The 27,802-nt window shown below is 34.3% G+C and overlaps 3 protein-coding genes across 3 annotated transcripts in view; 2 read left to right on the top strand and 1 right to left on the bottom strand.

Moving 5' to 3' along the window:
* The first annotated feature begins 2,661 nt into the window (after positions 1-2,661).
* Positions 2,662-8,474, top strand: LOC133284530 (uncharacterized). The gene is made up of 8 exons (XM_061481565.1): positions 2,662-2,993; positions 3,539-3,678; positions 3,851-3,950; positions 4,072-4,170; positions 5,593-5,940; positions 7,167-7,259; positions 7,361-7,567; positions 8,070-8,474. The coding sequence occupies exons 1-8, from the start codon at positions 2,676-2,678 to the stop codon at positions 8,328-8,330; spliced, it is 1,566 nt and encodes a 521-aa protein (XP_061337549.1). The 5' UTR covers positions 2,662-2,675; the 3' UTR covers positions 8,331-8,474.
* A 2,228-nt stretch (positions 8,475-10,702) lies between these two features.
* LOC133284513 (uncharacterized) lies at positions 10,703-11,644 on the top strand. Its single transcript, XM_061481538.1, has 2 exons — positions 10,703-10,823; positions 10,923-11,644. The coding sequence occupies exons 1-2, from the start codon at positions 10,703-10,705 to the stop codon at positions 11,642-11,644; spliced, it is 843 nt and encodes a 280-aa protein (XP_061337522.1).
* Positions 11,645-16,832: 5,188 nt separating this feature from the next.
* Positions 16,833-27,802, bottom strand: part of LOC133284512 (ATP-dependent DNA helicase SRS2-like protein At4g25120) — a 35,622-nt gene continuing 24,652 nt past the window's right edge. The window contains exons 28-29 of the mRNA XM_061481537.1: positions 18,121-18,183; positions 16,833-17,078 (exon numbers count right to left, since the gene is read on the bottom strand). Coding sequence (XP_061337521.1) covers positions 16,989-17,078; positions 18,121-18,183 — 153 coding nt within the window. The 3' untranslated portion in view covers positions 16,833-16,988. The remainder of the gene's footprint in view (positions 17,079-18,120; positions 18,184-27,802) is intronic.

Raw genomic sequence — 27,802 nt, 5'->3', positions numbered from 1 at the left:
TTCAGTGAGGGGTGTTTAGTTTTGTGGATCGGCCCTTGCAGAACTGCTTTATATTTTTTTTTAATTTTTTATTGGATTTCGCAGACTCTCCCTGTGGAACTCAGGTCGTGCAGAGTTGCATGATCCCAACCATGCAAGCCATTAATTATTAAAATAACGTTAACTAGTTCCGGGTTTGCGAAACTCTGTTAAAAATTAAATAAAATATGAATGTAGTTCGGCGGGTTCTGTCCGTCGAACTAAACACTCCCCACTGAGAAATAACTTTGGTAAAAATATCATTCAGCACCCAAAATAGTCAAAAAAGCCCACATTTACCACACTATTCTTCCACTGGATATGAGGGTGAATGATGGAAGAGCTTCCATTTTTACTTAGTTTTGCTTGTAAATTGGAGAAAGTTGCATAGATTTCAAATTACCAGCTCCCCATATTAAATATACATTATTATTAAATATACTATTTATTAATTACAGATTCTCTTTATAGGAGAATAGAAATAAATTATGTTATAAACATTTTTTTTACCCATAAACTCATCCTAAGCATATAAATAAATTAAAATTACTTCTCTCCAGGCACACTTTCAGAGAAGGGTGCTAAAAAAATGGAATTTTAAAAAGAAATTCTATAGATGAAATCTGTGGGCATTGATTGGTAGCGAAGTCGGAAGATGCTGGGAGAGGCTGAAACGGGTGCGTGAGCTGCCGGTGAGTTAGATTTAACCCTTTCAACACGGGCCAGTTTAACAATGGTCCATCACTAGATTACCTACGTTAACTTGTCATGTCATTATCTATCAATAAGTAAAGATATTTAATTAATAATATAATAAACAATTTTTTTTCATTTTAAATTTCGTAATTAATTTAATTTTGATCTGAAAATAATAAAATAATTTTAAAAAATTGGAATTATAATTTGATTCTAATAAATAAGACAAATACTAATGATTATAACTTTCTTAGAAATCTTAAGGATAAAAAATAATAAATATAATTTCTATTTATTAATCTTAATATTTTGATTTATAATTCATTAGTCCCAAAATTTTATATTATTTTTTGGGTGTAAAAACACCTCATCGTCTCTCTCTGCTTAAATCAAAATAAAGTATTATACACATGCCTCGAGCCCGCGACAATATCCAACAATAAAGGAACTATTTATAAAGAGATTATAAGGATAAAATATTATAAATATAAATATAACCTTAATATTTTCATTTAGTGCTTGGTAGTCTCAAAATTATAAAAGCACCCTCGTTGTCTCTCTCCCAATTTCTCCCTTTCGTGTGTTCAACTTCAAAATCAAAATTACCATTCCAAAACTACAAAACTACAATATCAAAGACCGTCTAAGAAAAAGAAAAGAAAATTTATTAACACATTAGAGCCCTTCACTTTCTCTTGTAGAATTTCTTAGCACAGTAGGTTGAGCTGCATTATTCACTCTTCAAGCCCAATAGACTCTTGTGTGAGGGGGCGTGTTGAGGTATAATATAGTCCAACATTGGTTGTATGAACAACTAACGTGGAGTTTATAAGACTTTAAACACTTTTACCCTTTGAGCTAGCTTGTAGGTAGTATATCACAGAGTTATTTACAAATTTTACAAGCGTATCTTTAGTATATCGGTGGCATACAACTGGGTGCGATTTTTTGATTTTACACTGTATTAGTACACAGTGTAAAACAAAAAAGTTATGTTTTTTTTCTTCAGTATACGAATAGGTGACATGGTATGCTGTTGTTGATTTGCTATAGATACATCGGTAGTACGCTAATTTGTTCCTAAGAAAGGTTCAACCGTGCGTGTGTTGTTCTCCACTGGATCACCTATCGAGCCTAGTCAATAGCGGCCAACACGAGCGCAATCAAGCGTGCAGATCTTAAGCTAGGGTGTTGCAATTGGCGAGGCTGTTGAGGTAGGCAATGTAGACTATGAGACGCCCGAATCGTATTCCAATTAACATTGGGCAGATAAGGTTCTACTGTTCTGGATTTAGATGCACGCACGCCCTTCCCAACAATACCCAGATTCAGATACATCCCTGAAGAAGTGTATCGTAAAGGTCATTGGAATGCCATTGGTGAAGTAGAGTCAAAGTCCTTTGATGGCAATAATATAATATTGATGCTAGTATGAATAAATATTGTCAATATCAATTAGCTTAGGGTAAAAATGATGTAGATATTCAATTTTACTCCTTAACTAGCTGAATAGACAGCGGGTAAAATAATCTTATACCATTTTCGTAGTTCATGTACTGAGATCCACCTTATACGCCTTCGTGCTCGAATCATTAGAAGAATTGAACTAAACGTTTTGAAATTAAAAAATGAAAATCTTTAATTTTCTTAAATTACATATTGTCAAAAAATATAACAGTACAATACTTTATTTTATATACTCGTGAACAAATATTTTAAAATCTGATTTCATGAAATGCATATTTGAAAATACTTTAATGTTGAGAAATTATTATTTAGTTTGATTTTTGCTTTATTTTCATAAAGCTTTTGATTAAGAAATTTAGAATCTTGAAAATGAGTTAATCTAACCTCATGCAAAATGACAAAAAGAACATAGGAAATTTGATGAAATTAAGTAAACTGAGGAAGGAAAGCTATTTGGAGGCTTTGGCCTTGTGAGTCACACTCACTCCATTTCCATGGCACCGTCATCTCCTCCGTCCACCGACAATTCCGACGCCGAGCACCGACTTCGCGAAGCGGAGGAGCGCCTTCGTGACGCCATAGAGGAGCTCCAGCGCCGGCAACGCCGTGCCGCTGCTCACGCCCACCACCAACAACACCTCGATTCCCCTCCCTGCGATCACGGCCCCGATGAGTCCTGCCTCGCCCACGCCATTGGTAACCTCTGCCAGACCTTCCTCCTCTCCTATGGCGTCAGGGTTGGCATTGGGATCCTCCTCCGCGCCTTCAAGCTTGTTCGGAGACAGTCCTACTCCTCTCTCCTTGATCTTAAGGTTAGTGAGGGATCAATGGTAAAATTGAAATGAAATTAGGTTTCAACTGTTCCAATTTTTAATGTCTATTAACAGCATCGATTCTTCTTTTTTTGTTTGTTTTTTTCACTGCATTGACTCTTTGCTTCAATCGAATCTTGCCTATGTTAGATTTGGTGTTTGTATATTTAACAGAAGATTGTCTACTTTTGGGAACCACAACATTTTTCTCCTAAAATTCAGTTGACATTTTTTCTTTGTCGGAGTCAGTTTTGATCGAAATAAACAGAAGATAATAGAAATCGATTTTCTGGAATAACTGAATGTGGTTTTTGAAATAATTGCGTTTTCAAATTTCTTTCTATTCAAATTGATCCAGCAGGATATTAGTCAGTTCTTTTGTAGCTGATTGCCTAATATTATTGGGGGGAATGGTGGAAGCTTTGTGACTTTCATTTGTTGTTAGGTAATATGTTTGTTGCATGAAAGTATTGTCCATTGCATATTTAACTTTTTTCCTTTAATAAAAAATAGAGAATATATGATGATATATATTTTGTTTTCAGCAACTTGTGTCTGAAAAAGATCTGATAGTAAGAGAAGAAGCATGCCGTATTGGTTTACTCTTTGGTGGTTTCACTGGATCTTATCATGGTCTTAGATGTTTGCTGCGAAAGTTGAGAAAGAAAGAGTCACCACTGAATGCGTAAGTCACAACACAAACCACTTTCTTGATTTATTTTTATAGCTTCTCAATTAATCTATTTTGCGATTTTGTTCTGCTGTACATACAATGTTTGGATATTGTTTTATGCTGTTGACGTTTACTTTGCACACAAAGCTTATTTATGACTTTGTTTAAGTGGATGATGGAGCAGAATTTTAGCAGGTTCAGTTGCTGGTTTCTCAATTCTAGCGTTAAATGATAAAAATAGGAGGCGTACACTGGCTTTATATCTATTGGCTAGGCTAGCCCAGGTATTTGAAAGCGTATAAAATAATTTCTGAGCAATCTGACTTACATGGTTGTATTTAATGCATTTTATTCTCTCGAAAATGATCTGCATCCACCAGGCTAATACATATTCTTGTATATCAGTGTGCTTATAATTCTGCAAAATCTAATAACAAGTTTCACCTTTGGGGAAGTCATTGGAGACATGGAGATTCTTTACTGTTTTCATTAGCTTGTGCTCAGGTATTCAAATCTCATTCTGACTTTTCATGCTGGAATTTTATTCTTAATTTGTCACCCTTTTTATCTTTATGTGGGTCTGATAATTGATATCAGTAGAACAGCCATAAAACTAGTGGGATGTATTTTTATGAATTGCAATAATGCTATTCGGTACAAAAGCTTTTGTGAGAAAAAAAAGTAAGGTTTGAAAAGTAAATGACTAATTGACAAAACGCAACAATTTTTTTTCTCTCTCTCTCTTTTGTTTGAAAACCATATTTTAAATGATGCGGGGGAGATATGTCAGTATGTTTGTGTTTGTGTTTATTTTTTTATTTTTTATTTTTTTGAGATATTCTGACCTATACTCTTACAAACGACAATATATTTTTCTAGTATGCGGGGACTTCTCAAAATGCTAAACCTTGTAGCAAGACATGAGCTTTTGTGACTTCATGATGCACATTTGAGTGCAAATGCAAACCTAAACATAGAAGTTGACGTAACAGGAGATATGTTGATCTAAATGGGTAGTGAATTAGGGCAGTAAAGTTTCAAAAGAAGGAAAAAAATAATTGTATCAGAGATGAGAATGTTGAGGTGGATGATTGGACATGCATGTAGAGATAAGATTAGGAATGAATGTATTTGGAAGAAGTTGGAATAACACCTCTTTAGGAGATAGCAGAAACTCACTTAAAGTAGTTTGTCAAGGGAGAAGAAGACCAATAGAGGCCTCTGAAAAAATGGATAAATGAAGATGGTCTGCTTAATAAGAGTAGTGGAAGACTGAAGAAACTCTAGGAGAAAAAATTAAGAAAGGAACTTCCTCTAAATATTTTAATTGCATTTTTTTTTTTTTAAGAATAAAGCCCAATGGTGTAAATTGATCATTCGGTCCATGTGAGATGAGGCTTGGTGGTTGTAGAAAGGGATGAAAAGTGGAGAGACAGAGAATGAATGAACTTTAATGGGATTTACCAACTTTTCTCAGGCTTCCTGTGTGTGTATCTACTCTAATTCCGTGGGTGATGTATAAGTACAACTTGTAAAGGAAGTCTACTAAGGCACCGTGGGATGCCCAACCCTCCTCAGACACACCTGGTGTAGATTTTTTAATTTTTCCTCTGGTGTGGAATTTGTTATCATGAGGCCTTATACAGATTTTTAAAGAATGAATCTCTCAATAGCACTTTCATTATGTCTGATGTGCGATACTCTCCCTATGCTCAATGCAAAGTATGAATTACCTTCTGTAACTAATAGTTAATGTCTTTAACTTGATTGTTTCTAGTGAGATAACTTATGGGTTCTTTGACTTCTGTAAGATATGTGTTACGATATTCTTGTAAATCTTAAATTTTTTGTCTGCTGCATCTCATCTACTTTCATGTTTAATGGAATTACTTCTGATGATTTTATCAATCAAAAATTTATTTCCAGATTATGTATGCCTTTGTGATGCGTCCTGAGAGCTTGCCCAAAGCCTATCAAGACTTCATTCAGAAGACTGGGCCCGTTGCACAGCCTGTATACAAGGCTGTAAGGGATAGCTGTAGAGGTCATCCAGTTGATGTTGCTTCGCTTCATGCTTACTTATCTCACAAGGGAAAAACTGACTATGTAAAGTTGGAAGAATTTCCCTCCATTATTCCTTGTTCCATCATTCATCCAGTAACAAATTCATGTTTAGCTCACGAACTAAATGCAACATCAGCAACGTTTAAGAAAACATTCCCACTTTACTTCTCTTTGACCTTTGTGCCGTTTGTTGTTCTGCACCTACAGAAGGTATTCTCTCACCAAACTTTGTGTTACTTATATATAAGCGAATAAAAAAACTTGCATAGATTAGCAAGAAAACATTCTTATGTGAAGGGAACATGTGCATAATTTGCAAGTGTTTGTCACAAGTGTCTTTTAAGTACTCTGGAAGATTACCATAATCAATCAAATAGCTTGTTGCTAGGTTCAGTATAATTTAATTTATTTTTTCTTTTCCTGTGACAATTTCTGATATAATTAACTGTATATATCATTTTGTCACAGCCATCATAGTTTAAGTTTAAAGAAAATTCATACTGATGCAGAACAATCCAAGAGTACTCCTTTTGGCAGGGTATTATCCTAGTAAACAAACCTTGAGTGCTCCTCCCACTAAAGTTTCCAATACTCTTTAAAGAAAACGAAGTGTCAATAATTTATTTTGCAGAAGTTCGAATTAGTAAAACACTTAAAAGGGTATTTACTACCCAAAGATAATAAAAATCCTTGATATATCATAATTAGATATGTATTCTTAATGACATTTATAACTCAAAGACATCTTTACCAATGCTTTAGCTTCGCCCTCTTAATCTACATCACATGTGCATAATGGAAATTTGGGTTTGAAATTGTTATTTTTCTTTTCCATGCAATTCATATACAAGTATAATTAAATAAATGGTTTTTTTTTAAGCCACTAGAATCGGTCTAGTAGTGAGGGATTTAGGTAGTCTCCATGAAGTTATAGGTTCGAATATCATTGCCACCATTGTATCAAAAAAATAAAGATTTTTAAAAAGTTCCATGCTGATCCTTATTTTCTTATTTATGGTGAATTTTTTACACACAATCTCCATATCTCCATAATATTCTAATGCACTTGTGATGGTGCCTTAATTCCTGCAGTATGAATTGGATCATTATAGTTATAGGGGTCAAAATTCTACTATTTTTTCCTTTTAATCTCGAGCTTCTTCTATTATCAATTCATGTGAAGTTTTTTATATATGTCCAATGTCAGCACATGATTTAAAGGATGAAATAACTATTGTACCGAAGTCTTGCTAAGATTGAGTTGTTTTTGTGCTATGAATAAGATCATGACTCTGATAACTAATTGTACCCACATTGTCTTCGGTCTGCATCCACCAATGCCACAACCATTGCTTCTATCACTGCGATGCCATTACTTCTGTAACTGCCATTGCTATCTTGGACAATTTTTCTGATGATGAAGATTATGTTTTCAGTTCACTGATGCTCCTTTCCGTACTTTCTGGTTGGCCATTAAAGGCGCTGTTCGCTCAACAGCCTTTTTGTCTGCTTTTGTTGGAATCTTTCAGGTTTATGTTTCTTATTATTATCATCATTTTTCATTTTTTTTTTTACATCTCTAGTAGATAAATGTATTGTTCATGTTCCTAATGTCTTTCTGGTTTTGCAGGGAGTCATATGTTTACATAGAAAAGTTGCTTCAAGAGATCACAAGCTTGTATATTGGATAGCAGGTGGAATATCTGCCCTTTCAGTGCTATTGGAGAAAAAAGCAAGGCGTGGTGAGCTAGCTTTATATGTTCTTCCCCGATCAGTAGATTCATTATGGTATATCTTGGTGAACAGGCACCTGCTTCCAGATATTAGGAATGCTGAGGTATGCCATCAAGTTACTTTACCCTGAATTAAAAGAAACTCTTCACTGAATTTTTTTTTTTTTTAAAAGTCCTACAAAATATGTATTTTAGGACTCCAGTCACAACCTAACTAAATGAAAGTCAGTTTTTCTGTTGAGGCCTCTTTTGATGTTTCTTTTAGTTCCAATATGATATATCCGTTCATATAATCAGAGGATGTGAGAATTTTATTAATGGGGATTTAAGAACTAGAAATTTAGGCAGTTAAAGGAACTAATTTCTCCCATTATGTGACATATGGGAGTGCTAGTACACACACAGGGGGTAACTTATGCTTGCCTTATTCACTCTTATAGTTGTGTCTTTTCCTTTGTCATACCTAATCATATTTGCGATACATGTTTTCCTTTTTCATGGGGTTTAAGGCCCTTTATGGTGGAGGAGAGATTGAGGAGTCATAATGGCCTAGCCTTATATGACAAATGTAGAAGTAGTCTCATTTTATGCTTTTAACTGATACAGGTCTTCTTGTTTTCTCTCTGTATGGGAGGGATCATGTATTACTTGGAATATGAACCAGAAACTATGGCCCCATTTCTTAGGGGCCTGATCCGCCGCTTCCTTGCCAGCAGAATTAGCAATCCAAGCCCACCATCTAATCGGACTGCTTCTTACACATACCTGCAAGCTCTTGATGGTATGGCGAAGCCAAAATTACAAGAGAGAAGGGATACTGAATCATCTTCAGAAAAATACAATCTTGAATCTATTCCGGGGCTTTGACATTGTTTTTTGGGTTTGAAGGGGGTAACTTAGCTATGCCAACTACAAGTTGGTTATTTTTTAATTAAAAGGGAACAGGATTCTACATTAATTTCATCATTGGTTCACCACGTTTATTATTGATTGTTAATGAAGGTGATCTCACTGTTCAGGTGTTTTTAAAGCCTTTCTGATTAAGTGGGAAAAAATAATATGATCTGATAATGTCAATTGTACTACCTTATAACAAGTTTCAATTAGTAAAATATTATTGATAATATAACTCATTACGATAAAATGGAGTAATATACATCAACATCACTTTTTAACTACAATGAAAACTACTATTTTCGTTTTAAAAATATTTAACTTCATATTAGTCCTTAAAAGATTAAGCTCATAACATCTCTCACTCTATTTATCTTATTTATATTAATCACAATTTTTTTATTTTTTGGGTTAATGGACATTAAATTTCCTACCTGGCACTTATTTTTCCACATGTGGATAGTTTGAGTCTTGCTTGGCACGATTCCTCCACTTTAAATGTCCTGCTCCATTTTAAATCACGGATGGTGGAGACGTTGATTTCTTGAATCACCACCCACAGAACCAACCATTGTTTGAATGAGATGGACTAGCTAGTGTTACAAGCATAGGCAAAGGGGTACATAATAAAGTCGTAGGAGGAATGCCTTGTTACTAACCTCCAAAATCCTTAATCAAAATAGAAGATTCTTAATGTATCCATTGTACAAGTAACCATATTTTATATATAGATTAGTATTTATTTTGAGAATCCTCACCCCATTTGGACAGTGATCAATGCATATTGTATAAGATGATAATCTATCACGTGATTGCTTTGTGGTTAGATTATTGCAGTAATGATGATGTACTGATCTACATTGCACCAATACCGATACGAGACATGATACGATACTCTAATATGTTAATTCTAAAAAATATTAGGTTTCGATAATTTATGACACTTTTGATATTAAATAATATTTTAAATATATATAATATAGTTTATATTTAATATATATAGCAGTTCATAATAAGTCAAATTTTATAAGATTGAATAAAAAAATTTAATTAATTATTGGATATTGATAGAATTGCTATAACCAATCAAATATTCAAGTTTTATAAAAGAAAATATTTAATTTATAAATTCATTTTTCAAGTTTACTTAAAAAGATAAAATATAATAAATTTTGGATCTGCATGAATGTTGACCGCGTGTTCCAAAATATTAACCGCATACGGTGTTCGACACAAGTCCAACACATATTTTTTAGAAAAAAGTGACGTGTTCGTGCAACATAGACGATTATGATGTGAAAGGGGTAAGTTATTAAGGAATTTAGTTCAAATATTAAGTTGGTATAATTATGAGAGTTTGGGTAAAAAAATTTAAAGAAGCATTTAATAGATGATTTGAAATTTATATATCTAAATCAAATTTATACCCCATTGAACATAACCCACTTCAAAATATTTGACATTTTTTAAAAGATAAAATTTGAATGTATTTTAAATTTTATTAATCATGAAGTTTTTTATAATAAGCTTTCCTTTATTTATTATATTGATTTAATTATAATTATTTCTTCATCATTAAGATTTTACGTCAGTTAATCTTATTTTTTAATTTCTTTTTTATCTTTTGACACCTTCCTTAACTTTAGCTTTATCTTAATTTTAGGATATTTTTATCATTAACTTTATCTTTAGTCTTATTTTTTTTTATTTTTTTTGAAAAGGTCAAACAAGGTAGAGTCTGCCACCAAGAGTTGATAAAGGATGTTTTTATCATTGTTGCCCAGGATTTGAATATGTTTTGAATTTAATTAATTGAGGAGTTTCTTATAATAGTTTTTCCTTTATTTATTATACTGATTTTATTGCAATCATTTATTTATCTTTAGAATTTTATACTAATTGATTGTGATTATTATTTTTCTTAATTTTAGGAGAAAACTTTTGAATTTTTATACATCTTCAGATTTATCTTAATTTTAAGATATTTTTAAATTTGACTTTATCTTTATTCTTATAATCTAAATATAAAAGATAAAACATTGTCTTCTTTATATTAAAATAATTTAAGGATGCTTTAATTATATATTTACATAATTTAGTATAGTTTACCGGAAAAAAACAATAATCTAGAATATCCTAAAAGATCTTTTAAGATTGGTTTCTATATTTTCATATTTTATAATTTGTTTTCGTTTTTAAAAGTTTCTATTATCTTAGAAAATCTTCAAGATATTCTCGGTTTCATTATTTGATTATCTATCTCTATAAATAGGATTGGGCTATTGACTGCCATACTCATATCTATAAACCCCCGTTATTCAATCTATTTTCTCTCTCTTGAAAATATGGAGCGATGTGAACCACCCCGAAAACGTCTCCAGAGGAAGCAATTTCGTGGCAAATTTCAGCGAGAGGAGAGTTCTGTGGAAGTGTTCACAAAAATTAGACGCGGACCTCGTTTCGGCAGTAAGTTTCTCGAGTCTTTTAAAGACCACAGCACCAGGACAACCTATCATCCAAGCTTTTATAAGGTTCCTCACCTATTTGATTATTTTGTGGTTATAGACTTTGAGGCTACCTGCGATAAGGATGAAAATCTCCATCCTCAAGAGATAATTGAGTTTCCATCAGTCATAGTCAGTGGTGTTACTGGCCAAATTGAAGCATGTTTTCGGACATATGTAAGGCCTACTCATAATCAAATTCTGACTGATTTCTGCAAGGACTTGACTGGTATCCAACAAGATCAGGTGGATAATGGAGTTACATTAGATGAGGCTCTACTCATGCATGATGAATGGCTTGAAACCAATGGGATAAAGAACTCAAACTTTGGTGTAGTCACGTGGTCTAATTGCGATTGTAAGGTAATGCTCGAATTTGAGTGCAAATTCAAAAAGATAGCAAAACCTGCTTATTTCAACCAGTGGATCAACTTAAGGGTTCCTTTTCGTAACGTATTTGGTGATATGAGGTGCAATCTAAAGAATGCTGTTGAGATAGCTGGATTGGAACAGGAGGATCGCGCTCATTCTGGACTTGATGATGCCAAAAACACTGTTCGATTGTTGGCATTAATAATGCACAAGGGCTATAGATTTTCCATTACCAATTATTTGCCATGTAAGCAATATGAAGAACATGCAAGAGCTTTTTCTGAATGCCAGTACAAATTAAAGGGTATGATGATTACCCCAATGGTAGTATCCCTTTACTTTCATTGTGGGGTTACCCTGTGGTTATGTTCAATCCAAGTATTAAATTTTGATTATGATGATTTGCCTTAATATCTTGAATCTCATGAACGAAAATTATTGTTGCCGTTGACTTTCCATATAATCAACATGCTCTTTTCTCTCTGTTTTATTTTTATTCCATTTTTTTTATTGGGTTTTACACTGATCATATGTAATATGCCTTGTATAAAATCTTGCATACTACGATATTGAAATCACCGTTGACACAATTTTACCCACTGGTCAGAAAAATAAAATCTTTTGATTTTTCCAGCATGCGTTTTCCAAATGGCAACAATAAAACGGATAAGCTATTAATAAGAATTTTATATAACCATATTCGTTGAAATCAAATTACTATTTTTTTATGCATTATGTTTTGTGTTAATTGAATTTACTTATTAAATCAACAACAATATTCAATTACTACTTGAAAATTCTATTCACAAGCAATGCTTTTTAAATATAATATCTTCTTTGATTATTTAAATATTATATATTAAAAACCAATGTCATATTTTATTCCTACCAAAGAAAAAATTATTTTATTATTTTTCCGTCAAAAATATCAAAAAAATTACGTAAAAGATAATAAGATCGCAAGCGTATAATTTATTTGAGTTACTCAAAGCAAACTACTTCTACAAGAAATATCAAAATCGTATAAGTGAAAATTTGAAAATTACAAATACCAAATCCTAATACCGTCTAAATTAGATGGACGTTGCGATTATATCACGTAATAATATAATCTTCGATAATTAATTTAGTAACCATCCAAACAATAAAGGTGGGTGGGATGTGGGATGGTTAGAATTTAGGAAAGCAAGAGAAAGAGATGCATAAAACCTTAATAATGTCGCATATTCGGTATTAGTCTGCTGGTTGAAAAAGTTGAAATTTATGAAAATATTTGGGGAAACTTACTTGCTTCGTAGAAGTAATTAAGGCTGGTAGAAAAAAAAAAGAGGTGATTTTTTTTCGGAATAGGATTGTAACTTGCAATTCATTCACCAAACCAGTCTATTTGAATTGTGAGGAATTAGATTTCTCAATTTTGTCTCAGTGCACATAAAGGGTTTCCATCATCTCCTTCTTCAATCTCATTGTTGGCCAATTCAAACAGAGGAGACTTCTTCAACGGTGATGTATTAATTTGGTTAATTTTTTTAAATGATTAATACTATAAAAAATGAATATCCAAAAAAAATACTATAAAAAATGAATAATCTAATGTCTTTTTTTTTAATATGATTATAAAACGTGAAAGATCTCAATTATTTATTCATAATTCAACCATGACAAATTTAATGATAGAGTAATGTTGTGACTCAACTAGTTGTGAGTCCCACACTTATTGAAAAAAAAAAAGTTTTACACGTAAATCGAAGAGACACATGAGAAAACACTTCTTATGCAAGAAGCGTCTTCTCAATTTTAGGGGATAACTTTTATTTCTTTTTATATCATTAGCTTTATCTTACTTTTTTTTGACAAAGACACGTCTTCTGGTCCCTAAAATTTTTCTAAGAATTTGCTCGGTTTCATAACCTCTTTTAACAAGCTGTGCCAAAGTGCCAAACTGATATCATCACAGTTGGACGACATAATAAAGGAAACAGGAATTGGAGTGATGAGAGTATTATGGTCTGATGCCATTTGCCTGGTCCTTCATTTCCCTGGCTAAGTATGAAATACTACATGCAATTTGTCTTTTGTAACAGTGAAAAATGCTTGCTTTCTACTACTAAATGATGAAAGCTATGCAAATCTAATAGATGGGAAAATGGAAAGAAACCAGTTACCAAACATGGGTGTTTAATATTGCCACTTTCACTTGCATAGGCATCTTTTTAGATACCCAAACCAAACACCACCTCAAGGTTTCTCAGGTATTTGATTATTTTGTGGTCATAGACTTTGAGGCTACCTGCGAAAATGACAAAATTTTTCACCTCAATAGATAATTGAGTTTCCATCAGTCATAGTGAATGACTTCATTGGCCAAGTTGAAGCATGCTTCCGAACATATGTGAGGCCTACCCATAATCAAATTCTGACTGATTTCTGCACGGAATTGACTGGTATATAACAAAATCAAGTGGACAATAGAATTACATTAGATGAGGCTCTACTCATGCATGCATGATGACTTGAAATCAATGGGATAAAGAACTCCAACTTTAGTGTTGTCATGTGGTCTAACAGGTAGTACTCTGAGTGCAAATTCAAAAAGATGCCAAAGCCTACTTATTTCAACCGGTGGATCAATTTAAGGGTTCCTCTCCACGAGGTAGTTGGTGATATGAGATGCAATTTAAAGAAAGTTGTTGAAATAGCTGGATTGGAATAGAAGGGTCATGCTCATTCTGGAGTTGATGATGCCAAAAAAAAACTGCTCAATTGCTGGCATTATAATGCACAAGTGTTATAAGTTTTCTATTACCAATTCTTTACCGTTGAAGTAGTCTCAAGAACAAGCAAGAGGTTTTCCCAAATGCCACTACAAATTAAAGAGTTACCCCCATTATTCAGTATTACCCTTACTTTCGTTATCGGATTATGACGAATACCCATGTGGTTTTGTTAACTCCCAGTATTATATTTTGATTATGACGATTTTCTTTGTTATCTTGGATCTCATATTTAGAAATATACTGTAAATACTGATCAACTATGATTTGCCTCGTATAAATCTTGCATATTATGATATTGAAATCACCGTTGACCCTTTATTAGAGAATGACTTGTTTTCGATATATGTTTCGCATGATTTTTGACACATTTTTAACCAGGGTTAAAAAAAATCTTTTTGTTTTTCCTCCATTTTTTACCAAATGCCAACAATGCTTGATGAAATCAAATTACGATTTTTGTTATGCGTTATGTTTTTGTGTTAATTGAATTTACATATCAAATCAATAACAATATTCAATTACTACTAGAAAATTCTATTCCCAAGCGACAATTACCCACTTACGATGCTTTTTAAATACAATCTCTTCTTTGATTATTATATGAATCTGACAAATAAATGTTAGGAATAAATCTATTTTACATATTATAAATTATTGTCATAATTTATTACTACCAGCGAAAAAAAATATTTTATTATTTTTTGTCAAAAATGTCACAAAAATGAAAAATAAGATCACAAGGGTATGGTTTATTTGATTTAATCACAAAAAAAAAACTACTTCTACAAGAAATATAGGAGAAATTTGAAAAATTATAAATACCAAACTGAATACCGTCTAAATAAAAATGGACTAAGCAACTATGTCGTCTAACAATATAATCTTCGATCATTAATTTAGTGATTATATCGTTTCAATCAAATAACCAAAGTGATTCCTAAATAACAGAAAGTAATCTGTTACCATTAAGATTAAATGCTCCATCAGTTACTTTAATTACTTCATCATTAATAACTTTTTAAATTCTTGAATCATTCCTAAATAACGATCCAAACAATTAAAGGTGCGAAGGATGGTTAGAATTTAGAAAAGCAGAAGAAAGGGGTGAGAATAATTACTTGTTTGAGGTTGCACTATATTGGAATATCCATATTCCTAGCCCAATAAAAAAGAAAGAGAAATGAAGAGAACGATATCAATAAATTAGTCTTGTATATGCATGTCCGCTTTTTCTTTTTCTTTTTTCATTTCAGAATGTATTGCAATATTGGACACAATATTTGATAATTTATGCTTGTATGCCTGCTATTGTAGGTAATGGTGGAACTCTAAATTAAATATGCAAATTAAAGTTGTTGAGTCTTAGCAGCTTGAAATATTGTTGAATTCTGTACTGCTAAGTATTTTCTCTTATTAGAACTAGTGGATGAAACTATGTTATGTTTCAAAAAAATTGTTTATCTCTCCTGTTTCCGTTTCTGCTTCCTAATGTTCCTCATTCAACTTCATACATATCTGGTGCAGGTTGCTGAAGAGATAGGTAAAGAAGTTTCAGAAAGATTTTTTGGAAGGGCTGGTACATAATTTCTTGGATAACCTATATTGCGCATAGATTTTGTTATTTTTCGCTTGTTTCTACAAGTTCAACTCTTGGATTTAGAAAAACAGTATATTGTGCTTAGAGTTTCCTGCTTTAGGATTCAGGCAAAATGGATTTACTAACCCTAAACCTTGGTAGGAAGGTTCTCTGCTTGGAAAACTACGGTAGGAGACAAATGCTGCGAATGTTTATTGGGGATTATTTTGATTTTTATCGTCATTATGTATTTCAAGTAGTCCAATACCATGCTGAATTTGGTATTGGACGTGACATCTTATTGTTGGTTTTATGTAATTATAGTTGTTTTGGGTACATAGACATCATCCCTGTAGCAATAACTTAAAAAAAAGTTTAGCAGCATAATACATCAAATACAACTTAAATTGCATAGCCCAACATACATCAATGTAAACTTTCATTGATATGCAAATTCAAGTATCACGATTTTCTATGCTCTAACAGAAATTCTGTCTAAGAAACTAAAAGTAACAATTCCATTTACATTCGCAACATGGATTGACAAAATATATGGTCCAGACAAAAGCATGCGCATAATCTTTATCATTAAAAAATATAACAGTTAAAACAGTAACTCGCGTGAAAATATGTTAAGAATACGTGAATATAAATACATACCAGAATTATTATTTAGATTAAAGAGTTGATTTGATTAAATTTCTTTAATTTCTTGAGCCAACTAAGGGCAATTTACAAAATGATATTTTTGCGAAATCTTTTACTGATTATGAAGACCTTGTCTAGAAATATAATTAAGATTAAACGAGCTGATAAAGTTGAACAAGAAAAAATGGTTTTGTTTCTTGCACAAGACTTGGTTGTCCACCTTTGCTTAAGGTAGAAGTGTCAACATTAACCCTTAATTTTTGTTAGCAGTATAGACACAGAAGAATCACTTTTATCTATTAAAAAATAAAGTATTCCATTGAAAAGACGTAATAACATATTTGAAATTATAGCCGAAGCTTCTCTACTCAAAACATTAAGTAGACAATATTTAGCAAGATAAGGAAGTTCTCAAATAACCTCTTTCTAAATTTCAAAGAACATGCACACACTGTCAAATTGGATTTTATTCAATTGCAAAATACACAGGAAGAAAACACTAGTGATGACTGATGACTAACGAAAATAATTGTTCCATAACACAGATGTTGGCAAAAACTTAACCTTAGTAGATAATTAAAATTCAAAAAGCACCATATATCTATTTACTCAACCAAAATTTCCTTGCAAACTAAATTGAAAATATTTTATACATCTAGGTTACAAACTAGCTTGGCCTTCCATATACTCTAACAGAAAAAGTTCAATATATATTGGCTTAATAGGAGAAACGAAAGACCCCACCACTTGATTCTTACAATGATTTGTACTGCTCAATAAGATGAGACGCATGGAGGCGGGATGTAGGGATCATGGTGCAACCCAGTTTTTTCAAATAAGAAATCTGCAAAAGCAGTTGATAGGTTAATCACATCCAAGACTAAGATTTACATGCCCAAAGCTACCAAAAAAATAAAATGCATGCACAATTCCCCCCACATCTCCAAAGAATTATCAAGAAAAAAAAAATTATCTGCACTAAGCTAATAGAAACAATACATGAATCTAAAAGAGGAAGGGTGAGTGATATTGCAAACATTCTTGGGAAATGGAGAAAACAATTTGATGCTTCAAAACAAAAAACCATTAAAAATCTAAAAGAAGAAAATAAATAAGCCAAAGTTAGAAAAACTTTCATTTTAATTTTGTCTTTTGATATAAAAGACTAAGCATAGATCATTAGCAACGCTAAACATGTTTATCAAGAAATTTTTTGGAGATGGAGACTTCCTATGCATATGTGGCACCACCACCATTAAGTAGTAAACAAAAGTTGAACCCATCAGTTCTTCTCTTGAAACAGTGGCAACCTCTATCATTAGGATGAAATTTATCAATATGTAGCAGAATGAAATAAGCAACAAAAAAAAAAAAAAAAAAGTGAACAGGGTAAAAATTAAGATACACAGTAAACTATCCAATCCTAATCATAAAACTAATTACTAAAAAATAAAATAAAATTTGAACACACAGATTATCTTCATAAGAGAAAACGGAAGGTTGCTTTGTTCTAACCTAGTAAACAGTAAAAAATATACATAAACGCAATGCAAACAAAATAATTCAATTTTTTTATCGAGAATTTCACAGTAAAAATAGCTTTTTTTAAATAAAAAAATGAAGCTCATTATAACATGAATGTAAAAAGAAAATTTAAACAATTTACGTGAAGTTCACAAGTTTTGTAATTCTTGAAACTCTTAGACCAAATAAGTTATTGAATGAATCTCTTTTTAGAATTTGCATAATTTCTGTATCTCTATAAACTTTCTAAAGGTGAATAACTTTATATCTTAACTTTCATTAACCGTATACCTCAAGACAAGAATGAATCAAAAATATTAGATTTTAAAGGTCTAACATGTCCATTCGCCATGAATTGCTACCTGCTTGACAGTTGGTGTTGCCGAACCCATTGCATTCTCCATCCTTAGTTTCAGGAAATGTTCCTGAAAATTGCAAAGTATACTCTCAGGTCTCACCTTCAATGTCAGAATTAACAGGAAAATTCACGGCTTTCTATGTTTATTGTAGGAAATTAGGATTAGAATCTTTCCGCTTTTATTTCCTATTAATTAGTGATTAGATAGGATAGGGTTAATGACTCATTGCTAAGTCATTCTTATCCATTTTTTCTCATTTACTCTTGTATATATACCCCTATCAGTGTAAGTTAGTATATATCAATTCAGAAAAAACCTTTTTTTTTTTCATATTTCAACATGGTATCAAAAGCAGGTTGGTCTTGAGAAAGCTTAGCCACCACAACCACCATCAAATCGGCGACATCTATGAGCCCTCAACCCAGTGTACCATCTAGCCTTGTGGCTAAACAAGGTAATGTGTCTCATGTTGATGGTAGTATTCGATGGATACTTGACTTTGGGGCCTCAGATCACATGACAGGTAATCCAACATTGTTTTGTTCCTATAATCCATGCTATGGGAATTCTCGGGTCAAAATAGCAAATGGAAGTTTTTCTCAAGTTTCAGGAAATGGTCAATTAAACTCTCCGTGAAGATTATGTTAAATTTTGTCCTACATGTTCCTAATTTAGCATGCAAACTCATTTCTATTAGTAAGCTGACAACAGAGCTTAGTTGTGTTGCAAAATTTTCGATACATGGTTGTGTTTTTCAGAAACAGGAATCGGAGAGGAAAATAGACAGTGCTAAAGAAGAAGGAGGACTCTATATTTTTTTGGGATCTGATCGTGTGGAGAATCAAGCTACTTTTGCTGAAAAGGATCCTTTCTTTGTTTCCAATACTAGTGATGATGTCATGTTATGGCACCGTAGGTTAGGGCACCTAAATTTCAATTACCTTCAAAAATTGTTAAGAAATCTCTTTATCCATAAAAAACCCAATGTCTTTTCTTGTGACATCTGTCAGTTAGCAAAACACTCTCGCGTATCATATCGTATCCTATGAGGAAATATAAAGAATCCTCCCCTTTTACTCTTGTTCACAGTGATATATGGGGTCTATCTCGTGTAAAAAATATTTCTAGCTCGAGATGGTTTGTAACATTCATTGATGGCCATTCTCGAGTGTGCTGGGTCTATCTTCTCAATGACTGTCCAAGTTTTCAAAAAAATTCATGCCATGGTTCAAAACCAATTTGGCACCTCCATAAAAACTCTTCGGACAGACAATAGTAAAGAGTCTTTTATTGAAAAAGGTTTTCAGTATATCGATATTGAATAATTACATGAGGAATGAGGAGTATTTATACAAGAAAAAATAGCTAAGCATGACTCAGCTATGACTCACCAAACCTAATCACAATCATAAGAATGACTCAGCTATGACTCACTAAACCTAGTCACAATTAATTCTAATTAATTACAATTAATCCTAATTAATAGGAAATAAAAAACAATCAATCCTAATTAATAGGAAATAAAAAACAATCAATCGTAATTAATCTTAATTATTCCTAATTAATAGGAAATAAAAACGGAAAGATATTTGAATTTGAATTCTGATTTTCTACACTCCCCCTCAAGTTGGGAGGTAAATGTTGATCATTCCCAACTTGCCAATCAAGTCTTCAAAGGCTGGCAGGTGTAGGCCCTTAGTGAGGATATCTGCAATCTGCTCTTTGGTAGGAATATACACCATACATACACTTCCATCATCTATTTTTTCTTTGATAAAGTGGCGATCAACCTCCACATGTTTTGTTCTGTCATGGTGAACTGGATTTTGAGCAATACTGACAGCAGCTTTATTATCACAATACACTCTGACAGGTAGGGAAAAAGAGATCTTCAAGTCCTCAAGGAGTCTTCTTAACCAAATTCCTTCACAAATACCATGGGCTAGAGCCCGAAATTCTGTTTCTGCACTGCTCCGGGCAACAACTGTTTGTTTCTTACTTCTCCAGGTCACAAGATTTTCCCAAATATAGGTGCAATATCCTGAAGTGGATCTTCGGTCCAATGCAGAGCCAGCCCAATCTGCATCTGTATATATTTCAATCATCCTCTTGTGTCCCCTTTTAAAGAACAATCCTCGACCAGGGGTGTTTTTGAGATACTTCAAAATTCTATAAACTGCACTCAGGTGTTTTTCCTTAGGAGAATGCATGAATTGACTAACCATGCTAACTGCAAATGCAATATCAGGCCAAGTGTGAGATAAGTAGATCAACTTCCCCACCAATCTCTGATACTGCTCTTTGTCAACTTCTTTCCCATCTTCGATTCCCAATTTAATATTGGGTTCAACTGGAGTCTCTGCTGGCTTGCACCCAAGCATTCATGTTTCTTGTAACAGGTCTAGAATATATTTCTTCTGAGTTAAAGAAATTCCTGCCTTACTTCGAACAACTTCCATGCCTAGGAAATATTTGAGAGATCCAAGATCCTTCAGTTCAAACTGATTAGCTAAACATTTCTTCAAAGAGCTTATCTCCTCACAATCATTACCTGTGACAATTATGTCATCAACATAAACAATGAGAATAACAATTTTACCACCATTAGAGTGTTTTAAAAATAAAGTGTGATCAGTTTGAGCTTGGAGGAATCCTCTTCCCTTAACAGCTTGAGTAAACTTCTCAAACCACTCTCTAGGAGATTGTTTAAGACCATGGAGAGACTTTTTCAACTTGCATACTGAATCGTCTCCTTTTTCAAAACCAGGTGGTGGATCCATATAAACTTCTTCATGTAGATCACCATTCAAGAAAACATTCTTTACATCTAATTGTTGCAAGGGCCAACCAAGATTTGCAGCAAGTGATAAAAGAACTCGGATAGTGTTAAGCTTGGCAACAGGGGCAAATGTCTCTTGATAGTCTATCCCATGAGTTTGAGTGAATCCCGTAGCAACCAGTCTGGCCTTATACTTGTTGATGCTGTTATCTGCATTAAACTTTGTTGTGAACACCCACTTGCAACCTACTGTTTTCTTTCCTCTGGGTAATGCTATAGACTCCCAAGTTCCATTTTTGTTGAGTGCATCCATTTCTTCAAAGACTGCATTCCTCCATTTTGGATCATCAAGTGCTTCTTGGATATTTTTTGGTATTTTTGTACTGTCTAACATAGTGTTGAAAGCACGAAAACCTGGGGACAACTTTTCATATGTGATATGATGAGAAATAGGATGAGCAGTACAAGATCTAGTACCTTTTCGGAGAGCAATAGGCACATCTAGGTTGGCTGTATTAGTGTTGCTGGAACTAAGACTCGAGTCAGAATCCTGGCAGTCTAGAGGCTCCTGAGGTGATTCTCGCCTGCTGTAAAACTTTCTCCATTTCCCGAGAGGATCACCATTATCTGACACGTTAACTCCCCCTGTCTTTTGCATAATGACTCCCCCTGTCTCCAAAGGCAAAACAACAGAATCATTTGGTTTCCAAGACTTATCTTCATCAACCCCAATAGACTCCCCCTGAAGAGAAGTCGAAGGAAAAAAAGATTGTCTCTCATCAAATGTGACATCCATAGAAACAAAGACCTTACGAAGTGAAGATGAGTAACACTTGTAGCCCTTTTGGTTAGGAGGATATCCTATGAAGACACATTTAATGGACTTAGGATCGAGCTTGGACCTTTGATGGGGAGGAACATGTACAAAAGCCACACAGCCAAACAACTTGGGAGGAAGGGAAGAATGAGCCCGGAAAGAAGGAAATGTGTGAGTAAGACAAGATAAAGGAGATTGAAAATTTAGGACACGAGAAGGCATCCGATTGATGAGGTATGCTGCAGTCAAGACAACTTCCCCCCACAAATATTTAGGGACATGCATGGTAAACGTAAGAGCTCGAGCAACTTCAAGGAGATGTCTATTTTTTCTTTTAGCCACCCCATTTTGTTGAGGGGTGTTAGGACAAGAACTTTGATGAAGAATACCATGCTGGCTGAGATAGTTTCCAAGAATAGAATTAAAATATTCAGTACCATTGTCAGTTCGAAGAATTTGGATAGAGGTCTGGAACTGAGTTTGAACCATAGCATGAAAGTTTTTAAAAATGGATGCAGCGCCAGACTTATCCTTTAGAAGGTATACCCAACATACCCTAGAGTGATCATCTATGAAAGTTATAAACCAACGAGCACCAGAGATATTTTTTTCACGGGCTGGACCCCATATATCACTATGAATCAAGGTAAATGGAGAAGAATCATGATGGACTCTAGGAGGATAAGAAACACGAGAATGTTTTGCAAGCTGACAAATATCACAAGAAAAAGAACTGAGATTTTTATTGATAAATAAGCTTGGGAACAACTTCTGAAGATAAATGAAATTTGGGTGTCCTAACCGACGATGCCACAACAAAACATCATTACAATCATCAGACAAACATACCGAGTGGTTCACAAAATTTTTTCCTTCACAAGAATCTTTTTCTAAATAATAAAGTCCTTCTTCCTCTCTAGCACTGCCAATCATCAGCCCCGAGTCCTGTTCCTGGAAAACACAAGCATTGACAGAAAACTTGGCAACACAATGTAACTCAGACGTAAGTTTGCTGATAGAGATAAGGTTACAAGTAAGAGAGGGAACATGAAGGACTGAGTTCAAAGTAATGTGTTCAGAAAGTTTAATGGATCCTTTTCCAGCAATAGTAGAGAAGTTGCCATCTGCTGTTCTTATTCGTGATTGTTGATAGTAAGGGGTATAAGAACAAAATAAGGTTGCATTACCTGTCATATGATCTGAAGCCCCTGAATCAAGAATCCATTGACTACTATTATCAACATGGAACGCTATACCTTGTTGAGCTACATTGCTGGATGGAAATTTACTTTCAATCAACATGGTTGCGTGTGGTAACGCGTAAGGTGGACGCTCCGTCCTTTCTCTAGCGCGTGGGGGCGCGTGGCTTAGCAGAATCCGATGGTCCTTCTTGAAACTTGTAGATCGGCTCCTTCTATTTCGAATGGTACGGATCTTGGCCGGAAAGGTTGCCGGAAAAATTTTCCGATGGCTGCTGACGGTGGCTGACGGCGGTGGAAAGCTGAGATTTTGCCTTCTACAGTGATTAGTAGCCTTACTTTGCTCTTGGGACTTTGTAGGAAGGGAAAATAACCTTAATAATGGTTGGAGGTTGAGTTTTCCGGCGTTGTGCCGCCGGTTTGACGGTGGTTGTGGTGGCTGAGTTTTCTCAGGACCAACCTGCTCTGATACCATATTGAAAAAGGTTTTCAGTATATCGATACTGAATAATTACATGAGGAATGAGGAGTATTTATACAAGAAAAAATAGCTAAGCATGACTCAGCTATGACTCACCAAACCTAATCACAATCATAAGAATGACTCAGCTATGACTCACTAAACCTAATCACAATTAATTCTAATTAATTACAATTAATCCTAATTAATAGGAAATAAAAAACAATCAATCCTAATTAATCTTAATTATTCCTAATTAATAGGAAATAAAAACGGAAAAATATTTGAATTTGAATTCTGATTTTCTACATATTTCAATTCCATCCTTGGTGAATACTTATCTCATCAAAGCATCCTTCATCAGAGTTCATGTCTTAATACTCCTCAACATAATAGGGTAGCAGAGAGAAAGAATAGACACATTCTTAAAGTTGCTCGTGATCTTATGTTCACCATGAGCGTCCCTAAATATTTGTCGGGGGAAACCGTTCTAACTGCCACCTACCTTATCAACCGAATGCCTTCCTGTGTCCTGCAGTTTCAGTCGCCACTATCATGTCTTTTAAAGAACTATCCATCTATTAGTTCTATATCTTCTCTTCCTCCAAAATTGTTCGGATGTGTTGTATTTGTCCATGTTCCATCACACCAACAATTCAAACTTGATCCTAAATCTCACAAATGTGTCTTCATTGGATACTCTCCCACTTAAATGGGATATAAACGTTATTCTCTATCTCTCTGAAAGGTTTTTGTCTCCATGGATAGAATTGAAATACTCTTTACCATTGTCTGTCTGAAGAATTTTTACGGGAGATGCCAAATTGGTTTTGAACCATGACAAGAATTTTTTTGAAAACTTGAACAGTATGAGACTTTTCTTTGAGAAGATAGACCCAACATGCCTATTAGATTTGCATTTGCCAATTGCTCTCAGGAAAGGAACCAGGTCTTGTACTTCACATCCCATCTCTCAATATGTCTTTTATGACACATTATCTCCAGGTTTTTGTGCCTTCAACACAGTCTTGGATAGTATGAAGATTCCAAAAAATATCCAAGCCCTTGATGATCTAAATTGAAAGTTGGCTGTCTTTGAAGAGATGGATGCACTTAAAAAAAATGGAACTTGAGAGTCTGTAGCATTACCCAGGGGAAAGAAAACAATAGGTTGCAAGTAGGTGTTCACAATAAAATTAAATATAGATAACAACATCAACAAGTATAAGGCCATATTGGTTGCTAAAGGATTCACTCTGACTCAAGGGATAGATTATCAGGAGACATTTGCCCCTGTTGCCAAGCTTAACACTATTCGAATTCTACTATCACTTGCTGCCAACCTTGATTGGTCCTTTCTACATTTAGATATAAATAATGCCTTCTTGAATCGTGATTTACATGAAGAAGTTTATATGGATCCACCGCCTGGCTTTGAAAATGAAAACGGTTCAGTATGCAAGTTGAAGAAGTCTCTCTATGGGCTTAAAAAATCCCCTAAAGAGTGGTTTGAGAAATTTACTCAAGTTGTTAAGGGAAGAGGATTCCTCCAAGCTCAGACTGATCACCCTTTATTTTTTAAACACTCTAACGGTGGTAAAATTGCTATTATCATTGTTTATGTTGATGACATAATTGTTCTAGGTAATGATTGTGTGGAGATAATCTCTTTGAAGAAGTGTTTAGCTGACCAGTTTGAACTGAAGGATGTTGGATCTCTCAAATATTTCCTTGGCATGGAGGTTGCTCGTAGTAAGGCAGGAATTTCCTTAACTCAGAAGAAATATATTTTAGACCTATTACAAGAGACGAGAATGCTTGGGTGCAAGCCAGCAAAGATTCTAGTTGAACCCAATATTAAATTGGGAACCAAAGATGGGAAAGAAATTGACAGAGAGCAGTACTAGAGGTTGGTGGGGGAGTTGATCTACTTATCTCACACTCGACCTGATATTGCATTTGCAGTCAACATGGTTAGTCAATTCATGCATTCTCCTGAGGAAAAACACCTGAGTGCAGTTTATAGAATCCTCAAGTACCTCAAAAACGCCCCTGGTTGAGGATTGTTCTTTTAAAGGGGACACAAGAGGATGATTGAAATATATACAGATGCAGATTAGGTTGCCTCTGTATTGGACCGAAGATCCACTTCAGGAAATTGTACGTATGTCTAGGGAAATCTTGTGTTGGAGAAGTAAGAAACAAACAGTTGTTGCCCAGAGAACTGCAGAAGCAGAATTTTGGGTTCTAGCCCATGGTATTTGTGAAGGAATTTGGTTAAGAAGACTCCTTGAGGAATTGAAGATCTCTTTTTCCCTACCTATCAGAATGTATTGTGATAATAAGGCTACTGTCAGTATTGCTCAAAATCCAGTTCACCATGACAGAACAAAACATGTGAAGGTTGATCGCTACATTATCAAAGAAAAATTAGATGATGGAAGTATGTGTATGATATATATTCCTACCAAAGAGTAGACTACAGATATCCTCACTAAGGGCCTACACCGGCCATCCTTTGAAGACCTGATTGGCAAGTTGGGAATGATCAACATTTACCTCCCAACTTGAGGGGGAGTGTAGGAAATTAGGATTAGAATCTTTCCGCTTTTATTTCCTATTAATTAGTGATTAGATAGGATAGGGCTGATGATTAAATATTGGGTCATTCTTATCCATTTTTTCTCATTTACTCTTATATATATACCTCTATTAGTGTAAAACAGTATGTATCAAATTAGAAAAAACCATTTTTTTCATATTTCAACATTTATATATCAAGGCCACAAAATTTGTTTTATGTAAACCACCCATTACCTGGGGAAAATTATACAGACGTTTTGCCTAGTTTATGTAAGTGTAGATTTATTAAGATCATCAGTTAAAGGATCTTGTTGAATTGTCGGGATTAGATGTATCGTATGATACAATCCACTGGCACCAATTTATATTAATGAATTACGCTTGCGTAGTACAAGTATACAACTAGTACAATCCTATACTGCCCATCCTTATAATACTACTAACATAATAAGATTCCTAAAAAAAATTAAGAAACCTAATAATCAGTTTCGTATAAATAAACACACTTTGCAAAGGAAATAACTTAAGAAAAATGAGCTCCATAAATCACATAAGCATTGTTAGAGAGAAAAAAAAAAAGATGAATCCCAAGATGGTAGGAATGACAAATGGAATGTTACATGCCAAGAAGGAAGAGGCAAAGTTGAGAAGATATGATGCGGAAATTTCTTGGAGCGTAATCATGCATGACATAGCCTAAACTTATCCAGATTCATAAAAAAAATCATTTTGAAGCTTCAAAATACAGAGAGTAACCTCACGTATAAATTCAAGAGACTCAAAAACCATGGAAAACATGCTTAGAATGTCAACATGTGTATTGTAAAGAACCTTGGGATACACCACCCTAAAAGCTAGCTTAAAGGGTGGGAGTGCCCAAGGCCTTATAAACTCCACGTTAGTTGGCTCATACAACCAATTTAGGACTATATATCTTAACACGCCCCATCACACGAGAGCCCATGGGCTTGAAGAGTGGATGATGCAACAGGCCCAGCCTACCTGTGCTAAGAAATTCCACAAGAGAAAGTGGGGGGCGGCGAGGTTTGAACCCGGGACACGAGGCTCTGATACCATGTAAAGAACCTTGGGATACACCACCCCAAAAGCTAGCTCAAAGGATGGGAGTGCCCAAGGCCTTATAAACTCCACATTAGTTGGCTCATACAACCAATGTGGGACTATATATCTCAAGATGTATTACGTTTGAATCAATTCAAAGTAGTTTGAAAACGGATTGATCAGCTTGATTAATAGCTTGCAGCCAGAACAGGACATAGCAAACTACACAACTAAAGAGCCAGACAAAAATCAAACTGGGCCTTGAACAACAAAGCCAAACAAAGTCAAATAGGGCAATTAGAGTCAAAGAACAACAAAATTATAGTCAGCCTTAAGCTTTTCGGAAAGATGGCTCTCAACAGCAATAATGTAGTATCCTGGACAGGAAGAGCAGCAAACAAGCCTAATGCTAATAGCAGCCAAAAACTGGAATAAACCAAACAGAGGGACGAGCACAGCATCCCACATCAGAACAGGGCCAAACAAACATTAAAATAGCCAAACATGGGAATCACGACAGAGAAACGACCAAATAGGGCCAACTGCAGTGGAGGAATGGCTAAAATCGACAACCTAAGATTTGGACTACCCCAAAACTTTAGGCAAGGCAATTTGTGGTGGTCACCATTGATGGCGGTGGTAGACATGCCACCTCACTCTAGCATGTGGAGGTCTGGTCACTAGAGAGCGGTTGTGTACTTAAGGCCCTAAGGGGGCATTTGGCTTAGAACTTTCCAACAAGTCACCATAGCTTAAAAAATCAGCATTGTCTGATTCCATTAACG

This window comes from Gastrolobium bilobum, unplaced genomic scaffold, assembly GCF_033153095.1.
Source record: "Gastrolobium bilobum isolate Gb01-03AN ecotype WA unplaced genomic scaffold, APGP_CSIRO_Gbil_v1 utg7094, whole genome shotgun sequence".
Lineage (NCBI taxonomy): Eukaryota > Viridiplantae > Streptophyta > Magnoliopsida > Fabales > Fabaceae > Gastrolobium > Gastrolobium bilobum.
This window is presented reverse-complemented; position numbering and strand designations above follow the sequence as displayed.